Source organism: Pantherophis guttatus, chromosome 16, assembly GCF_059756535.1.
Source record: "Pantherophis guttatus breed Tessera chromosome 16, ASM5975653v1, whole genome shotgun sequence".
NCBI classification, from domain to species: Eukaryota; Metazoa; Chordata; class Lepidosauria; order Squamata; family Colubridae; genus Pantherophis; species Pantherophis guttatus.
This window is the reverse complement of record NC_142078.1, coordinates 6,016,178-6,033,599: the sequence shown is the minus strand read 5'-3', so window position 1 is coordinate 6,033,599 and position 17,422 is coordinate 6,016,178. Positions and strand designations below refer to the sequence as shown.

At 41.4% G+C, this 17,422-nt stretch overlaps 1 protein-coding gene across 3 annotated transcripts in view; it reads right to left on the bottom strand.

Moving 5' to 3' along the window:
* Positions 1–17,422, bottom strand: part of FPGS (folylpolyglutamate synthase) — a 43,478-nt gene that overhangs the window by 24,867 nt on the left and 1,189 nt on the right. The window contains exons 1-2 of one of the 3 annotated variants that reach the window (XM_060687034.2): positions 7,569–7,748; positions 341–469 (exon numbers count right to left, since the gene is read on the bottom strand). In XM_060687034.2, the coding sequence (XP_060543017.1) occupies positions 341–469; positions 7,569–7,574 (135 nt within the window). In that variant the 5' untranslated portion in view covers positions 7,575–7,748. Of the gene's footprint in view, positions 1–340; positions 470–622; positions 867–7,568; positions 7,749–17,422 lie in introns of those variants that run through there. The other 2 variants (XM_060687019.2, XM_060687025.2) reach the window with 2 other exon arrangements.

Here is a 17,422-nt window from a genome sequence, read left to right as displayed (position 1 = left end):
CCTTCCCCCAGGAGTGGAGAGGGAATGGGGATTTTGCAGTATCCTTCCCCCAGGAGTGGAGAGAGAATGGGGATTTTGCAGTATCCTTTCCCAGGAGTGGGGAGGAAATGGAGATTTTGCAATATCCTTCCCCTGGAGTGGGGAGAGAATGGAGATTTTGCAATATCCTTCCCCCAGGAGTGGGGAGGGAATGGGGATTTTGCAGTATCCTTCCCCTAGAATGGGGTGGGAATGGAGATTTTGCAGTATCCTTCCCATGCCATGCCCACAGAACCAGTAGTAAAAAAAATTGAGTTTCACCACTGCCCCTGCCCCAAATTAAAAAAAAAACTAATTTTACCTTCAAGCCGGTCCGTTCCAAGAACCCAGCCATCGCTTGCAATTGCAGCTGGGGGTCTCCCCGTTCTCGCTTCACCTGTTCCAGGTAGCTGGCGTTGGTCTGGAGAGTATTCAAAGTCCGAATGGCATCCTGGAATTGCAAGCAGGCGGGATGTGAGGTTTTTTTGGGGGGGGGGGTCCTTCCGTTAGAGAAAGGAAATGGCCCAAACTCCCAAACTCCTCTTAAGAATCTCTCGAAGTTTCCCTGATCGCCACCATCCCTCCATCCCCATAAAAAGGACACCTGAAATAAGAAGAAATTGGCCTGGGATTCCGATTTTGTTTTGCACACGACGGTCTTTTCAGAAGCGGGAGAAAAATCCCGTTTATTGCAAGATCCTTCCTTGCAAATTTTGGGGGCCTCCATGGCTAGAATGCAGGACATCCGCGATCCAGCTCTGCTAGACATTTACTATCCAGAGTCCGTCCGTCGTCCTGTCTCTATGAATGTTGTAAGAGGGTGAGATAGGGCCAGCTTTCCTTCCCTCTCTGAGCAAACACAACCTTTGACAAACATCTAAGGTAAAAGGCACCAAGGTTCGCATGGGAATGAACCTTGAAATTTGTTCGGATTGGGTTTGATGGACGTCGAGCTAAAAAAAGGGAAAGACGGAGAAGCCATATTTGCCGGTGGGAATTGAGGGGGCAACGGACCAAGATGGGAGAATCACCAAACACCGAGAGGAGAAGATTGGGTTGCAAAAGGGATAGGGCTTGGTGGAAATAGCGATGCTGACCAAGTTGGGCCAGGAGGAAAAGGATGAAGGCGCGTGTGAAAAGCGAGAAACTTCATTTGGGCGTTTTGTGGAAAGACGAAAAAAGAGGGAAGGAGTGCTGCGGGGATTAGAAAGGGTGGAAGAGGAAGGAGAAAGAATTAAGATGGGAATTAATTGATGGGAGGAAGGGTGGAAGTTACAAGTCTGGTTTTTTTCTTTTCTCTGATTTACCATGTACTATTTTTTTTTTCTTAATCTTGTGTACTTTTACTGCACTGACGAAGGAAGGAAGGAAGGGGAAAGAGATGGATAGATAGATGGATGGATAGAAGGAGGGAGGGAGGAAGGGAAATGAGAGGAAGGAAAGAAGGAAGGAAGGAAGGAAGGAAGGAGAAAGATGGATAGAAGGAGGGAGGGAGGAGGGGAAAGGTGAGAGGAAGGAAGAAAGGAAAAAAGATTGATGGATGGATGGAGAAGAGATAAGAGGAAGGAAGGAAGGAAGGAGAAAGAGATGAATAGAAGGAGGGAGGGAGGAGGGGAAAAATTAGAGGAAGGAAGGAAGGAAAAAAGATTGATGGATGGATGGAGATAAGAGGAAGGAAGGAAGGAAGGAAGGGGAAAGAGATGGATAGATAGATGGATAGATAGAAGTGGGAGGGAGGAAGTGAAAGATGGAAGGAAGGAAGGAAGGAAGGAAGGAAGGAAGGAGAAAGAAATGGATAGGAGGGAGGGAGGAGGGGAAGATGAGAGGAAGGAAGGAAGGAAAAAAGATTGATGGATGGATGGAGAAGAGATAAGAGGAAGGAAGGAAGGGGAAAGAGATGGATAGATGGATGGATGGATGGATGGATGGATGGATGGATGGATAGAAGGCGGGAGGGAGGAGGGGAAAGATGAGAGGAAGGAAGGAAGGAAGGGAGGGAGAGAAGGAGGAATAGACGAAGGAGAGGTTTCCTCAAAGTACTCTACCACACAGAGCTAAAATGAGAATTTCCAGACTGAAAGACGGGAGCTAAAACCTCAGGAATAAAACACAATCTGTTTATATCACCGCACTTTCGTGGAGCGCTCGCATCTCACAGCAGAAAAGAGCTTAAGAGTCGTGCAGGCCAAGAGGCTGGACTTCTCCCAAGGAGATATCAAGCCGAGGAAGTGTTACATCCTCACCTGCACCCTCTACTATGCGGAAAGCCAAGAAAGGAGAACCTTGAAATAAAACAATAAAATCTCAATAACGTGACTCGAGTCCAAAGTTCCTGTATTATGCAGTGTAGACTCAAAATTCCTCCTACCTTCTCCTCGGACAAGGTGGCTCAGCGCAAAGCAACCGGTTTTCTGAAATTATTTCCACCGTTCCCCTGAAAATAAGCCCTAGCATGTATGTGCCTAACATAAGCCGTACCCCCAAAATAAGCCCTGTTTGATAGTCTGCACAGCCAGCCTCCTGCTCCACCACGAGCAAGCAGAAGAACTGGGCCTCCTGTACACGGGGGAGAAAAAAATAAGATATTCCCTGAAAATAACCCTTAGTGCCTATTTTGGGACCCAAAAGAAAATAGGACCCAGTCTTATTTTCGGGGAAACACGATATAATCCTTCTTGATTGCACATCTCCCCAAAAAACTGCACGGATCAGAGACTGACAGGGTGGATAAAAATCAATGATTTTTTTTTAAAAAAAATGAAAAAAATCAGATTTTTTTTATTTAAATCGGATTTTTTTTATTTTTATCGAATTTATTTTAATAAAACACTTTTGGGGTAAAAATCTATCGTAAGATAGTTTTCTATTTAAGATACATAAATAATTTAGTTTATTCAGCATGAAACGGAGCTTAGTTATGTAGCACGAGGCTGTATATCCTGCAACACTGGGACTATCGGTGAGTCAACAGTGGGTCAAAGGAGTAGCAGAGATGACAGTTGCTCTTTAAAAATTATGATTTAAATCGAGTTGATTTAAATCAAGCCTTTTTACTAGTGATTTAAATCATGATTTAAATCAACTCGATTTAAATCAAATCCACCCTGGAGACTGAATCGTGAAAATATATCCTTTGCACAAGCCATCAAGGTGCAATGTTTCCAGGTTAACTGTTGTGACCTAGGCCCAAGTAGTTATTACCAGACACAATTCGTCCTAAACCAACATATTTTATTAAAACAGCTGAGAATTACTTCATTCTCAGTTTAGTCCAAATTAAGACCAAAACAAATCCTTCATAAACAGTCCTTCAGCCTTATCACCAACCTTCGTCTTCTTTGGCACCCTTTCTTGGCAAAGCCCCATGAAGTTCAGAAGCAAGAGACGCCGACAAGAAACAAATGTAGCAACGTTGCTTTCCTACAAAGAGCCCAAGAGCCGTTGCTGCTCTTTTAAGCCTTCTCGGAGGGGACAATCATCTCCTGGCCTTACCCCCGAGTCGTCCTTTTTACTTTAGCTGCTCTTGCCTTCTGGCAGCTCTGCGCATGCGTTCAGTAGGAACAGGCTCCTCCTGTTCCTCTGCCTCTCTGCTGTCCGACTCTGGAAGCTCCAGAGTCCGCACATCGCTCCCTGGTGGCCCTGGCCCCATCTCTGCCTCCGACGCAGAGCCCTCCCTAGACTCCAGGACTGATCCATGGTCCTCCCCAGCCTCCTCACTTGTCCGACTCCGCTGCCAGCTCCGCAGGCTGCTGGCGGACCACAACAGTAACACCAGATTCCTTTCTCCACGCTCCTAACAGAGGGACCGAAAAACATTTCTAGGGACTTTGTCGGTACGAAGAAAGTTTATGCTTTGGAAACAAACAAAATCCAGAATCTAACAAAGGGACAGGAAAATATTGACCAAGGTGTAAAATTGGCAGGTTTTTGAAAGCACGAGCTGGTTCACGCAGGGACACTGTGTATGCCATGCCTTGAAAATCTTCTAATGCTTCCACGCGCACAATGTCTTTTGCACCATCATCTGTGCACTGAATGTGTACAAACGGATGGAGTCGATCGACCGGCGCGTCACACAATGTGTGCAAAACTAGTCTTTTCGAAAAAAAGCCAACAACGCAGCCCGCTTGGCACAGCCGAGACCGCAATCCAGATGGAAGGGCTACTACTACCTCCCACGTTTTCCTGGAACCAGATCTGCCTGTTCGGATCTGTATCGAGTACTAATCCGTGCTCCCTTCGTGCTTTACCATGTTGTAATTTTTGCAAGCGCAAACAGGATTGGTATTGATTTTCACCGGGTGCCAGGCAAACAGGGAAAGGCAAGGCGTTGGGGAGCGGTTTGGCTTTCAAAGGTTCTAGTCCTCAAGTTGACGAAGGCAATCGACCCTCCAATTTCTGTGGCTAAGCGAAAAATTGGTTAATGGGAATTTTGTCCCGTTATATGATCGTTCCTGCTAATGTTTTTTTTTTTTTTTAATTTGATTTATATGCCGCCCTTCTCGGAAGACTCAGGGCGGCTTACAATGCGCTAAGCAATAGCCTTCATCCTTTTGTATATTTATACAAAGTCAGCTTATTGCCCCCACAAACTGGGTCCTCATTTTACCTACCTTAGAAAGGATGGAAGGCTGAGTCAACCTTGAGCCTTGGCGAGATTCGAACCCTGCAGTAATTGCAGGCAGCTGGTCTTAATAACCAGCTTAATAACAGGGTGCCTTAAACCCCTGTACTACCAAGGCTCTTGTTGTTAAGCGAATCGCCGCAATTGTTAAATTAGTAACATTAGTAACTTAACATTGTTAAGCAAATTTGCCTTCCTCATGGACTTTATTATTATTACTTTGATATTATTATGATTATTATTGCTCTGTTGCTTTGTGTGTAGACTGACAGCTTAGACACAGGAGACAAATTCCTTGTATGCCTATCACACTCGGACAAATAGAACACACGGTGGCTCAGTGGCTGAGACACTGAGCTTGTCGATCGAAAGGTTGACAGTTCAGCAGTTCGAATCCCTAGTGCTGCGTAAGGGGGTGAGCTCCCGTTACTTGTTCCAGTTTCTGCCAACCTAGCAGTTCGAAAGCACGTAAAAAAAAAATGCAAGTAGAAAAATAGGGACCCCCTTTGGTGGGAAGGGAACAGCGTTCCGTGCGCCTTTGGCGTTGAGTCATGGCGGCCACATGACCACGGAGATGTCTTTGGACAGCGCTGGCTCTTCAGCTTTGAAACGGAAATGAGCACCGCCCCCTAGAGTCAGGAACGACTAGCACATATGTGCAAGGGGAACCTTTACCTTTTAGTCCTCAACTTACAACGGCTGAGCCCAAAATTTATGTTGCTAAACGAGATGCTAACTGAGCCTGAGTGGCATAGGAGGCTAATGCCTCTTACTAAGGCAGCATTTCACATCCAGCTGCCTGCAATTACTGCAAGTTCAATTCTCACCAGGCTCAAGGTTGACTCAGCCTTCCATCCTTTCTAAGGTGGGTAAAATGAGGACCCAGATTGTGGGGGCAATAAGCTGACTTTGTATAAATATACAAAAGGATGAAGGCTATTGCTTAACGCATTGTAAGCCGCCTTGAGTCTCCGGAGAAGGGCGGCATATTAAAAAAAAAAAAGTGAGATCTAGTTTGGTTTCAGAGCAGCTATTTGCAAATGTTTTAATAATAATAATAATAATAATAATAATAATAATAATAATAATAATAATAATAATAATAATTTTATTTCTATAACGCCCTTCTCCCGAAGGACTCAGGGCGGTGTACAGCCTATTAAAAGCACAAAGACAAACAACAATTAAAATAATTTAAAATTATTAAATAATTTCGGCTCAATATTAAAACCCCCCAAAATTTAAAACATCCAATTTAAAATCATTACATTGATAGCCCGGCCTGGCGGAACAGCGGGGTCTTAAGGGCACAGCGAAATACCCTGAGGTCGGAGATCTTACGCATTTCCGGGGGCAGTTCATTCCATTTAAAGATATTTCCCCTTGGAATGCAGCCATGATGGCTCTAAAACCCGTGCAGGTAGTCCTCGACTTACGATCCCAACTGAGCCCCAAATTTCCATTGTTAAGTGAGACATTGGTTAAGCGAGATTTGCCCCATTTTACAACTTGTTGTTAAGTGAATCATTGTAGCTGTGAAATTAGTCACACGGCTGTTAAGTGAATCTGGCTTCCCCCCCCCCTGCTTAATTTTGCTTGTCAGGTCGCAAAAGTGAATCACGTAACTCCGAGACGCTGCAACCGTCGTAAATACAAGTCAGACGAGTCAAGCATCTGAATTTTTTGATCACGTGACCGTGGGAACAGTCACGAGTGTGGAAAAACGGTCCTAAGTCCCTATTTTCAGTGCCGTCGTAACTTCGAGCGGTCACTAACACGAACTGTCGTTAAGTCGAGGACTACCTGTACTCAAAGAAGTATGAAATGGATGCTTTGCATCTCGAAATCACAAGCACGATCTCTCCCCAAACACAGAGGAAGACAATAACCGGATCCCGCTTTGACAAAACATTTTTTTGCAAATGTCTCTAGGCTGGCGGAACGCAAACGCAGAGAAAGATAAATGCAAATTTATAGTAATTTATACTCCAGCGAGCTGGCCCTTGCAGACAGGACTTGAGGGGGGGGCTTGAGCTAAAAATAAGTCGGGGGGGGCATGAGTGAGCATGTTCCGTTTGTAAAAAAAAGGAAGCACTTCCATTCAAAATGCACATGGGTTACTACGCTGTGTATTTTTGGCGCCAAGTGGTAGCAATACTGTATTCTGCTGGGCTGCGTCCGTGCACGTATTTCCCGGTTCTTTCCTGCTAAAGATGAATATTTAGAATAGAATTCAATTTTTTATTGGCCAAGTGTGTTTGGACACACAAGGAATTTGTCTTTGGTGCATATGCTCTCAATATACATAAAATAAAAGATACATTCATCAAGAATCATAAGGCACAACACTTAATGATAGTCATAAGGTGCAAATTAACAATCAGGAAACAATATCAATATAAATCATTAGGATACAAGCAACAAAATTACAGTCATACAGTCATAAGTGGAAGGAGATGGGTGGTGGGAACGATGAGAAGATTAATAGTAGTGCAGATTTAGTAAATAGTTTTGACAGTGTTGAGGGAATTATTTGTTTAGAAGAGTGATGGCATTTATTTAATTTTAACATTTTGGATCCAGGGCTGCACAATTGCTGCTCAGAGAGACCCTCGCTTTAAAAAAAAAAAAACCCCAGATATGCAAGGCAACTACGGATTGTAAACAATACACATCCTTTAAGCTGCAAAGCCGAGGAAGGGATTGAAAGCATGCAAACTTTAGGAAAAGGAAGGGTGGGGGGAGGAAAATGCCTTTCTGTTTTCTTACTGGAAAAAAAAAAACCCACCACCAAATATTTTCAAAATGCGGAGTTAAGACAACTGATGCAAGTTTCAAGAGCCGAGCGATTTTTTTCCTGCAGGGGAAAAAAAGCCATTCACAAAATTGCACAACTCACTCGATGTAAATAAAAAAGCGTTCTCACCTCCATTTTCCTGCTTGTCTACTTTTAAAAAATAAAAATAAAAAATTCAAAATAACACCACGAGCCCTGAAGGGGAAGGATTCTTTGCAAAAAAAAATAATAATTAAAAATCAGAAATCAGCCAGATCTCTTGCACACACGCTGACATGTGTGGCCCGGGGGTTGGGAAGGAGGCTGTACATATTTCACACGTGATTGGGTCGTGTTTCCTGGAAAAGGGGCATAAGTGGGTTGGACAGGTGGAGGCGGGAAAATGAGCCGACCAGTCATTTCACGCTCAAATGTTGCTCAATCTGCAAAAGGAAGGGAACGAAGCAGAGGAAGAAGAAGACGCGTGGGAGAACTTAATTAAATTTTCTCCCAAAGGGCATCTGGGAAGAGCCAGGAAGGGGAATGCACCGATGATGCAAGATGAAAGAGATGGAAGATTAAAGAGATGTCAACATTTTGGAGGAAGACAAGAGGAGGTGGGGTAAGCCAAGGACAACTTTTCAGGTTGGGGAGAGAAAGAAATGCCTACTTATTTCGACAGGCGGGAATTTTAAGAGCTTCCGGGAATGTGCGGTTTCTAAATTTGATCAACTAAATTAAAATAAATAAGAGCTGTTTGCAAGCAATGTCTTGGAATATAGGGCCTGCACTGATAGGCTGTTTTAATTTTAATTTATTTATTTGCATCTTGCCTTTGTTATTTATGCAGGCGTAAACAGCACATCCTTCTCCTCCTACAACAACACTGTGAGGTGGGTTTTGAAAGAGAGAGGGGGGGGGGGACTGGCTCAAAGTCACCCAGCTGGCTGTCATGTCTAAGGCCAGACTAGAATTCCCAGTCTCCTGGTGACTGGCCCAAAGTCACTTAGCAACCGGATTATTTTTGCAGTGATTCACTTTATTTCATTTCATTTATTAAATTTTCATACCGCCCTTCTCCCGAGGGACTCAGGGCGGTGCACAGCCATACTAAAACATGTATATCTATAAAAAATTTTTAAAAGTTTAAAACATATTAAATGATTTGGCCCTATTAAAAACTAAAACACCCATTTAAAATCCGTTCTTAAGCCAGCCCAGCCTGTTGAAACAGTATTTTCATTTTATTTGATTTATATACTGCCCTACTCCCGAAGGACTCAGGGCGGTGAACAGGCACAAGATAAAACACATAGAATACAAAAATTTGAGAGCAGAAGTAAAATCGAATTAAATCAATTTAGCCCAAGACAAATTTAAAACCCCAGGTTAAGAACAAATTAAAATTTACATTAAAATTTACATTAAAAAGAGAATGGGAGAGGTTAGGCCAGGCCAGCCTGGTGAAATAAAAAGGTCTTGAGAGCGCGGCGGAAGGTGCGTTGATCCGGGATCCTCCGTATCTCTGGGGGGAGCTCATTCAAGATAGTAGGTGCCCCCACAGAGAAGGCTCTCCCCCTGGGGGCCGCCAGCCGACATTGTTTGGCCGACGGCACCCGGAGGAGTCCCTCTCTGTGAGAGCGTACCGGCCAGTGGGAGGCCGTTTGCGGTAGGAGGCGGTCCCGTAAATAACCAGGCCCTAAGCCATGGAGCGCTCTAAAGGTGGTCACCAAAACCTTGAAGCGCACACGGAAGACCACAGGAAGCCAGTGCAGCTCGCGCAGGAGAGGAATGCCACGTCGCTCCCATAACCACCTGCGCAGCCACACACTGCCCCAGTTGGAGCCTCCAGGTGCTCTTCAAGGGGAGCCCCATGTAGAGCACGTTACAGTAGTCCAGGCGGGAAGTGACGAGGGCATGAGTGACCGTGTTTAAGGAGTCCCTTAAGTAAAGTCTTAAGGGCATGGCGAAAGGTACGTAGGTCAGGGATCATACGAATCTCCGGGGGCAATTCATTCCAGAGGGCAGGGGCCCCCACAGAGAAGGCCCTCCCCCTGGGGGTCACCAGTCGACGTTGTTTGACCGACAGCACCCTGAGGAGTCCCTCTCTGTGGGAGCGTATTGGCCGGTGGGAGGCTATCGGTAGCAGAAGGCAATCTTGTAAGTACCCAGGTCCTAAGCCATGGAGCGCCTTGAATCGCACCCGGAAGACCACCGGGAGCCAGTGCAGCTCGCGCAGGAGAGGTGTTACATGGGTGCGCCATGTCGCTCCCATAATCACCCGCGCGGCCGCATTCTGGACCAGTTGGAGCCTCCGAGTGCTCTTCAAGGGGAGCCCCATGTAGAGAGCATTACAGTAGTCCAGACGGGACTTAATAACAGTGACAAGGTCATTAAAAACGGGGCCAAACTCGCTTAACAAATGTCTCACTCAACAACAGAAATCTGGGGCTCAATTTGGGGTCGTAAGTTGAGGACTACCTGTCCTGGATTTTAAAGCCATTGTGGCTGCATTCCAAGGGAAAAAATCTTTAAAAATATTTGCAAATACCTGCTGTTAAACCAGACTAGTATGCCCTTGGTAAAAATTGGGTGTAAGGAAAAGGTAAAGGTTCCCCTCGCGCATATGTGCTAGTCGTTCCCGACTCTAGGGGGCGGTGCTCATCTCCGTTTCAAAGCCGAAGAGTCAGCGCTGTCCGAAGACGTCTCCGTGGTCATGTGGCCGGCATGACTCAATGCCAAAGGTGCACGGAACGCTGTTCCCTTCCCACCAACGGTGGTCCCGATTTTTCTACTTGCATTTTTTACCTGCTTTCGAGCTGCTAGGTTGGCAGAAGCTGGGACAAGTCACGGGAGCTCACCCCGCTACGCGGCACTAGGGATTCGAACTGTTGAACTGCTGACCTTTCAATCGACAAACTCAACGTCTTAGCCACTGAGCCACCGTGTCCCTTTTATTTGGGGTGTAAGAGAATTCAAATTCAAGGTCTGGAAAAGAAAACCCCAAATCCTGTTCAGGGTAGCCCTCAGAGATGGAAAACCATCAGTCGTTGAAAGGATGGGAAGAGCTGTCTTTAGAGGGAACATCCAGAGAGAATAGAATAGAATAGAATAGGGGAAGGGAAGGGAAGGGAAGGGAAGGGAAGGGAAGGGAAGGGAAGGGAAGGGAAGAGAATAGAGAATAATAGAGAATAGAATAGAATAGAATAGAATAGAATAGAATAGAATAGAATAGAATAGAGAAGGGAAGGGAAGGGAAGAGAATAGAGAATAATAGAGAATAGAATAGAATAGGGAAGAGAAGGGAAGGGAATAGAATAGAATAGAATAGAATAGAATAGAATAGAATAGAATAGAATAGAATAGAATAGAATAGAATAGAATAGGGGAAGGGAAGGGAAGGGAAGGGAAGAGAAGGGAATAAAGAATAATAGAGAATAGAATAGAATAGAATAGAATAGAATAGAATAGAATAGAATAGAATAGAATAGGGAAGGGAAGGGAAGAGAATAGAGAATAATAGAGAATAGAATAGAATAGGGAAGAGAAGGGAAGGGAAGGGAATAGAATAGAATAGAATAGAATAGAATAGAATAGAATAGAATAGGGGAAGGGAAGGGAAGGGAAGGGAAGGGAATAGAGAATAATAGAGAATAGAATAGAATAGGGAAGGGAAGGGAATGGAATGGAATGGAATGGAATGGAATAGAATAGAATAGAATAGAATAGAATAGAATAGAATAGAATAGAATAGGGGAAGGGAAGGGAAGGGAAGGGAAGAGAAGGGAATAAAGAATAATAGAGAATAGAATAGAATAGAATAGGGGAAGGGAAGGGAAGGGAAGGGAAGGGAATAGAGAATAATAGAGAATAGAATAGAATAGAATAGAATAGAATAGAATAGGGGAAGGGAAGGGAAGGGAAGGGAAGAGAATAGAGAATAATAGAGAATAGAATAGAATAGGGAAGAGAAGGGAAGGGAATAGAATAGAATAGAATAGAATAGAATAGAATAGAATAGAATAGGGGAAGGGAAGGGAAGGGAAGGGAAGGGAATAGAGAATAATAGAGAATAGAATAGAATAGGGAAGGGAAGGGAATGGAATGGAATGGAATGGAATGGAATAGAATAGAATAGAATAGAATAGAATAGAATAGAATAGAATAGAATAGGGGAAGGGAAGGGAAGGGAAGGGAAGAGAAGGGAATAAAGAATAATAGAGAATAGAATAGAATAGAATAGGGAAGAGAAGGGAAGGGAAGGGAAGGGAAGGGAAGGGAAGGGAATAGAATAGAATAGAATAGAATAGAATAGAATAGAATAGAATAGAATAGAATAGAATAGAATAGAATAAGGGAAGGGAAGGGAAGGGAATAGAGAATAGGACAGGACAGGACAGGACAGAACAGAACAGAATTCTTTACTGGCCAAGTGTGATTGGAAACACAAGGAATTTGCCTTGATGAATACGCTCTCAGTATACATGAACCCCCACCCCCCAAAATCTCTGGTCTCACCCAGCCTCCCCTTGCAAGCCTGTATTGATTGCAGCTAAAGAGCGAAGGACCAACGTTAAAACAATTAAACAACGGAACAGCTTGAAACCATAGAAAATACTTGCAAGCTCGGGGTTTTAGCGGTTTGCTCTCCAAGCGCGTTTCAATTTAGTTTCTGAACCTTTCGCAACCAGACCGGGTAACCCCATCAGCAGGATTTCTTTCTCCTATTCTCCTTCGCTTATAAAAATGTCTCGTGCGCCAGTGTGGTCAGAATACCTCGTCTCCTGGAGTTGTGGGCAGTGACATGCCTATATAGGATGGCATAGAGCCACGATTTCCGCTACCGGTTCCGGTGAACGACTCCGAACCGGCTGAATACCACCTCCATCAATGGAGGTCCCAAAGCTGCTTTTATTTTTTATTTTTTAAAAAAAATTTGATTTATATGCCGCCCTTCTCCGGAGACTCAGGGCGGCTTACAATGTGCTCAGCAATAGCCTTCATCTTTTTGTATATTTATACAAAGTCAGCTTTTCTTTCTTTCTTTCTTTCTTTCTTTCTTTTTTCTTTCTTTTTCTTTCTTTCTTTCTTTTTTCTTTCCTTCCTTCCTTCCTTCCTTCCTTCTTTCCTTCTTTCTCTTTCTTTCTCTTTCTTTTCTTTTTTTTAAAAATTTGATTTATATGCCACCCTTCTCCGGAGACTCAGGGCGGCTTACAATGTGCTCAGCAATAGCCTTCATCCTTTTGTATATTTTATACAAAGTCAGCTTTTCTTTCTTTCTTTCTCTTTCTTTCTTTCTTCTTTCTTCTTTCTTTCTTTCTTTCTCTTTCTTTCTCTTTCTTTCCTTCCTTCCTTCCTTCCTTCCTTCTCTTTCTTTCTCTTTTCTTTTTTTTAAAAATTTGATTTATATGCCGCCCTTCTCCGGAGACTCAGGGCGGCTTACAATGTGCTCAGCAATAGCCTTCATCCTTTTTGTATATTTTATACAAAGTCAGCTTTTCTTTCTTTCTTTCTTTCTTTCTTTCTTTCTTTCTTTCTTTCTTTCTTTCTTTCTCTTTCTTTCCTTCCTTCCTTCCTTCCTTCCTTCCTTCCTTCCTTCCTTCCTTCCTTCTCTTTCTTTCTCTTTCTTTTCTTTTTTTTAAAAATTTGATTTATATGCCGCCCTTCTCCGGAGACTCAGGGCGGTTTATAATGCGTTAAGCAATAGCCTTCATACTTTTGTATATTTATACAAAGTCAGCTTATTGCCCCCACAAACTGGGTCCTCATTTCACCTACCTTAGAAAGGATGGAAGGCTGAGTCAACCTTGAGCCTTGGCGAGATTCGAACCTGCAGTAATTGCAGGCAGCTGGTCTTAATATCCAGCTTAATAACAGGGTGCCTTAGACCACTGTCCTACCAAGGCTCTTTTCAGAAGGCAACTGGATTTTCACGGTTTTTGTTTTTCTTTTGAAGACATTTCCCTTCTCATCCAAGAAGCTTCTTCAGCTCTGACTGGATGGTGGGGAAGGATTTATACTCCTTGCAGACACTTGGTCCTTTGCATCCTTTTAGAGAGTCGTTGAGGCCACTTGGAGGTTGACCTGTGTCCTTTGTTTCTCCTTGAAGACGTTTCGCTTCTCGTCCAAGAAGCTTCTTCAGCTCTGACTGGATGGTGAGGGAAGGGAAGGATTTATATTCCTTGCAGACAAGCTGGTCATCAGCCTTTTAGCACTCCAAGCCCTTGGAGATTTATCTTTGTCCTCAGATAATTCTCCTGCTTCCTGTAATCTGCAATTTTTTTCTCTGGAAATCCACTCCTACTCCCACACCATTCCAAGGGCGTCCATCCCAAATTGCGTAGCTAAACGTCTGCCAAGATTCTCAGTCATCGAGGTCAAAAACCAAGAAAGAACAAGGAAAAAAAAAAACTCCAAGAAAATCCAGTTGCCTCCTGAAAAAGCACCTTTTGGGACAGTCACAGCCATGACCTGGATGACTTGAGAATCTCCAAAGACGTTTAGCTAGGTCAGAGCTGAAGAAGCTTCTTTGGATGAGAAGCGAAACGTCTTCAAAGAAAAAAAACAAGGAAGTCCAGTTGCCTCTTGGAAAAAAAGCACTTTTGGGACTCCAGAAGAAAAGTTTTCAGAGCTTGGGAATGTTTTCTCCCTACAGACCATCCCTGGAGGGCTTCAAAAAATAGACTGGATAACCATTTGATCGGGATAGCATGAAGAGAAGAGGAGAGGAGACGAGAATAGAAGAAAAGAAAAGAATAGAAAAGAGAGAAGAGAATAGAGAATAAAGAATAATAGAGAATAGAATAGAATAGAATAGAATAGGGAACAGGACAGGAAAGAAAGTAGAATGAAGAGAAGAGAGAAAATAGAAATAGAAATAGAAATAGAAGGGAAGGGAAGGGAAAAGAGAATAATGGAGAAGAGAAGAGAAGAGAGAAGAGAAGAAGAGAGAAGAGTGTAATAGAGAATAGAAGGGAAGGGAAGGGAAGAGAGAATAATAGAGAAGAGAGAAGAGAGGAGAGAATAATAGAGAATAGAATAGAAGGGAAGGGAAGGGAAGGGAAGGGAAGAGAGAATAATAGAGAAGAGAGGAGAGAGTAGAGAATAATAGAGAATAGAATAGAAGGGAAGGGAAGGGAAGGGAAGGGAAGAGAGAATAATAGAGAAGAGAGAAGAGAGGAGAGAATAATAGAGAATAGAATAGAAGGGAAGGGAAGGGAAGGGAAGAGAGAATAATAGAGAAGAGAGAAGAGAGGAGAGTATAATAGAGAATAGAAGGGAAGGGAAGGGAAGGGAAGGGAAGGGAAGAGAGAATAATAGAGAATAGAATAGAAGGGGAGGGGAGGGGAAGGAAAGGAAAGGAATGGAATGGAATGGAATGGATAGGAATAGAATAGAATAGAATAGAATAGAATAGAATAGAATAGAATAGAATAGAATAGAATAGAACAAGAGTAGAGTAGAGTAGAATAGAACTAGAATAGAGTAGAGTAGAGTAGAGTAGAATAGAATAGAATAGAATAGAATAGAATAGAATAGAATAGAATAGAATAGAATAGAATAGAATAGAATAGAATAGAATAGAATAGAACAAGAGTAGAGTAGAGTAGAATAGAATAGAATAGAATAGAACTAGAGTAGAGTAGAGTAGAGTAGAGTAGAGTAGAGTAGAATAGAGTAGAATAGAATAGAATAGAATAGAACAGAACAGAATAGAACTAGAGTAGAGTAGAATAGAATAGAATAGAATAGAATAGAATAGAATAGAACTAGAGTAGAGTAGAGTAGAGTAGAATAGAGTAGAATAGAATAGAATAGAACAGAATACAATAGAACTAGAGTAGAGTAGAGTAGAATAGAATAGAATAGAATAGAACAGAATACAATAGAACTAGAGTAGAGTAGAGTAGAATAGAGTAGAATAGAATAGAACAGAATAGAATAGAACTAGAGTAGAGTAGAGTAGAATAGAGTAGAATAGAATAGAACAGAATAGAATAGAACAGAATACAATAGAACTAGAGTAGAATAGAGTAGAATAGAATAGAATAGAACAGAATAGAATAGAACTAGAGTAGAGTAGAGTAGAGTAGAGTAGAGTAGAATAGAATAGAATAGAACAGAATAGAATAGAACTAGAGTAGAGTAGAGTAGAATAGAGTAGAATAGAATAGAACAGAATAGAATAGAACAGAATACAATAGAACTAGAGTAGAGTAGAGTAGAATAGAATAGAATAGAACAGAATAGAATAGAACTAGAGTAGAGTAGAGTAGAGTAGAGTAGAATAGAATAGAACAGAATAGAATAGAACAGAATACAATAGAACTAGAGTAGAATAGAGTAGAATAGAATAGAATAGAACAGAATAGAATAGAACTAGAGTAGAGTAGAGTAGAGTAGAATAGAATAGAATAGAACAGAATAGAATAGAACTAGAGTAGAGTAGAATAGAGTAGAATAGAATAGAACAGAATAGAATAGAACAGAATACAATAGAACTAGAGTAGAATAGAGTAGAATAGAATAGAATAGAACAGAATAGAATAGAACTAGAGTAGAGTAGAGTAGAGTAGAATAGAATAGAATAGAACAGAATAGAATAGAACTAGAGTAGAGTAGAGTAGAGTAGAGTAGAATAGAATAGAACAGAATAGAATAGAACAGAATACAATAGAACTAGAGTAGAATAGAGTAGAATAGAATAGAATAGAACAGAATAGAATAGAACTAGAGTAGAGTAGAATAGAGTAGAATAGAATAGAATAGAACAGAATAGAATAGAACTAGAGTAGAGTAGAGTAGAGTAGAGTAGAATAGAATAGAACAGAATAGAACAGAATACAATAGAACTAGAGTAGAATAGAGTAGAATAGAATAGAATAGAACAGAATAGAATAGAACTAGAGTAGAGTAGAGTAGAGTAGAATAGAATAGAATAGAACAGAATACAATAGAACTAGAGTAGAGTAGAGTAGAATAGAATAGAATAGAACAGAATAGAATAGAACTAGAGTAGAGTAGAATAGAGTAGAATAGAATAGAACAGAATAGAATAGAACAGAATACAATAGAACTAGAGTAGAATAGAGTAGAATAGAATAGAATAGAACAGAATAGAATAGAACTAGAGTAGAGTAGAGTAGAATAGAATAGAATAGAATAGAACAGAATAGAATAGAACTAGAGTAGAGTAGAATAGAGTAGAATAGAATAGAACAGAATAGAATAGAACAGAATACAATAGAACTAGAGTAGAATAGAGTAGAATAGAATAGAATAGAACAGAATAGAATAGAACTAGAGTAGAGTAGAGTAGAATAGAGTAGAATAGAATAGAACAGAATAGAATAGAACAGAATACAATAGAACTAGAGTAGAATAGAGTAGAATAGAATAGAATAGAACAGAATAGAATAGAACTAGAGTAGAGTAGAGTAGAGTAGAATAGAGTAGAGTAGAATAGAATAGAATAGAACAGAATAGAATAGAACTAGAGTAGAGTAGAGTAGAGTAGAATAGAATAGAATAGAACAGAATACAATAGAACTAGAGTAGAGTAGAGTAGAATAGAATAGAATAGAACAGAATAGAATAGAACTAGAGTAGAGTAGAATAGAGTAGAATAGAATAGAACAGAATAGAATAGAACAGAATACAATAGAACTAGAGTAGAATAGAGTAGAATAGAATAGAATAGAACAGAATAGAATAGAACTAGAGTAGAGTAGAGTAGAATAGAATAGAATAGAATAGAACAGAATAGAATAGAACTAGAGTAGAGTAGAATAGAGTAGAATAGAATAGAACAGAATAGAATAGAACAGAATACAATAGAACTAGAGTAGAATAGAGTAGAATAGAATAGAATAGAACAGAATAGAATAGAACTAGAGTAGAGTAGAGTAGAATAGAGTAGAATAGAATAGAACAGAATAGAATAGAACAGAATACAATAGAACTAGAGTAGAATAGAGTAGAATAGAATAGAATAGAACAGAATA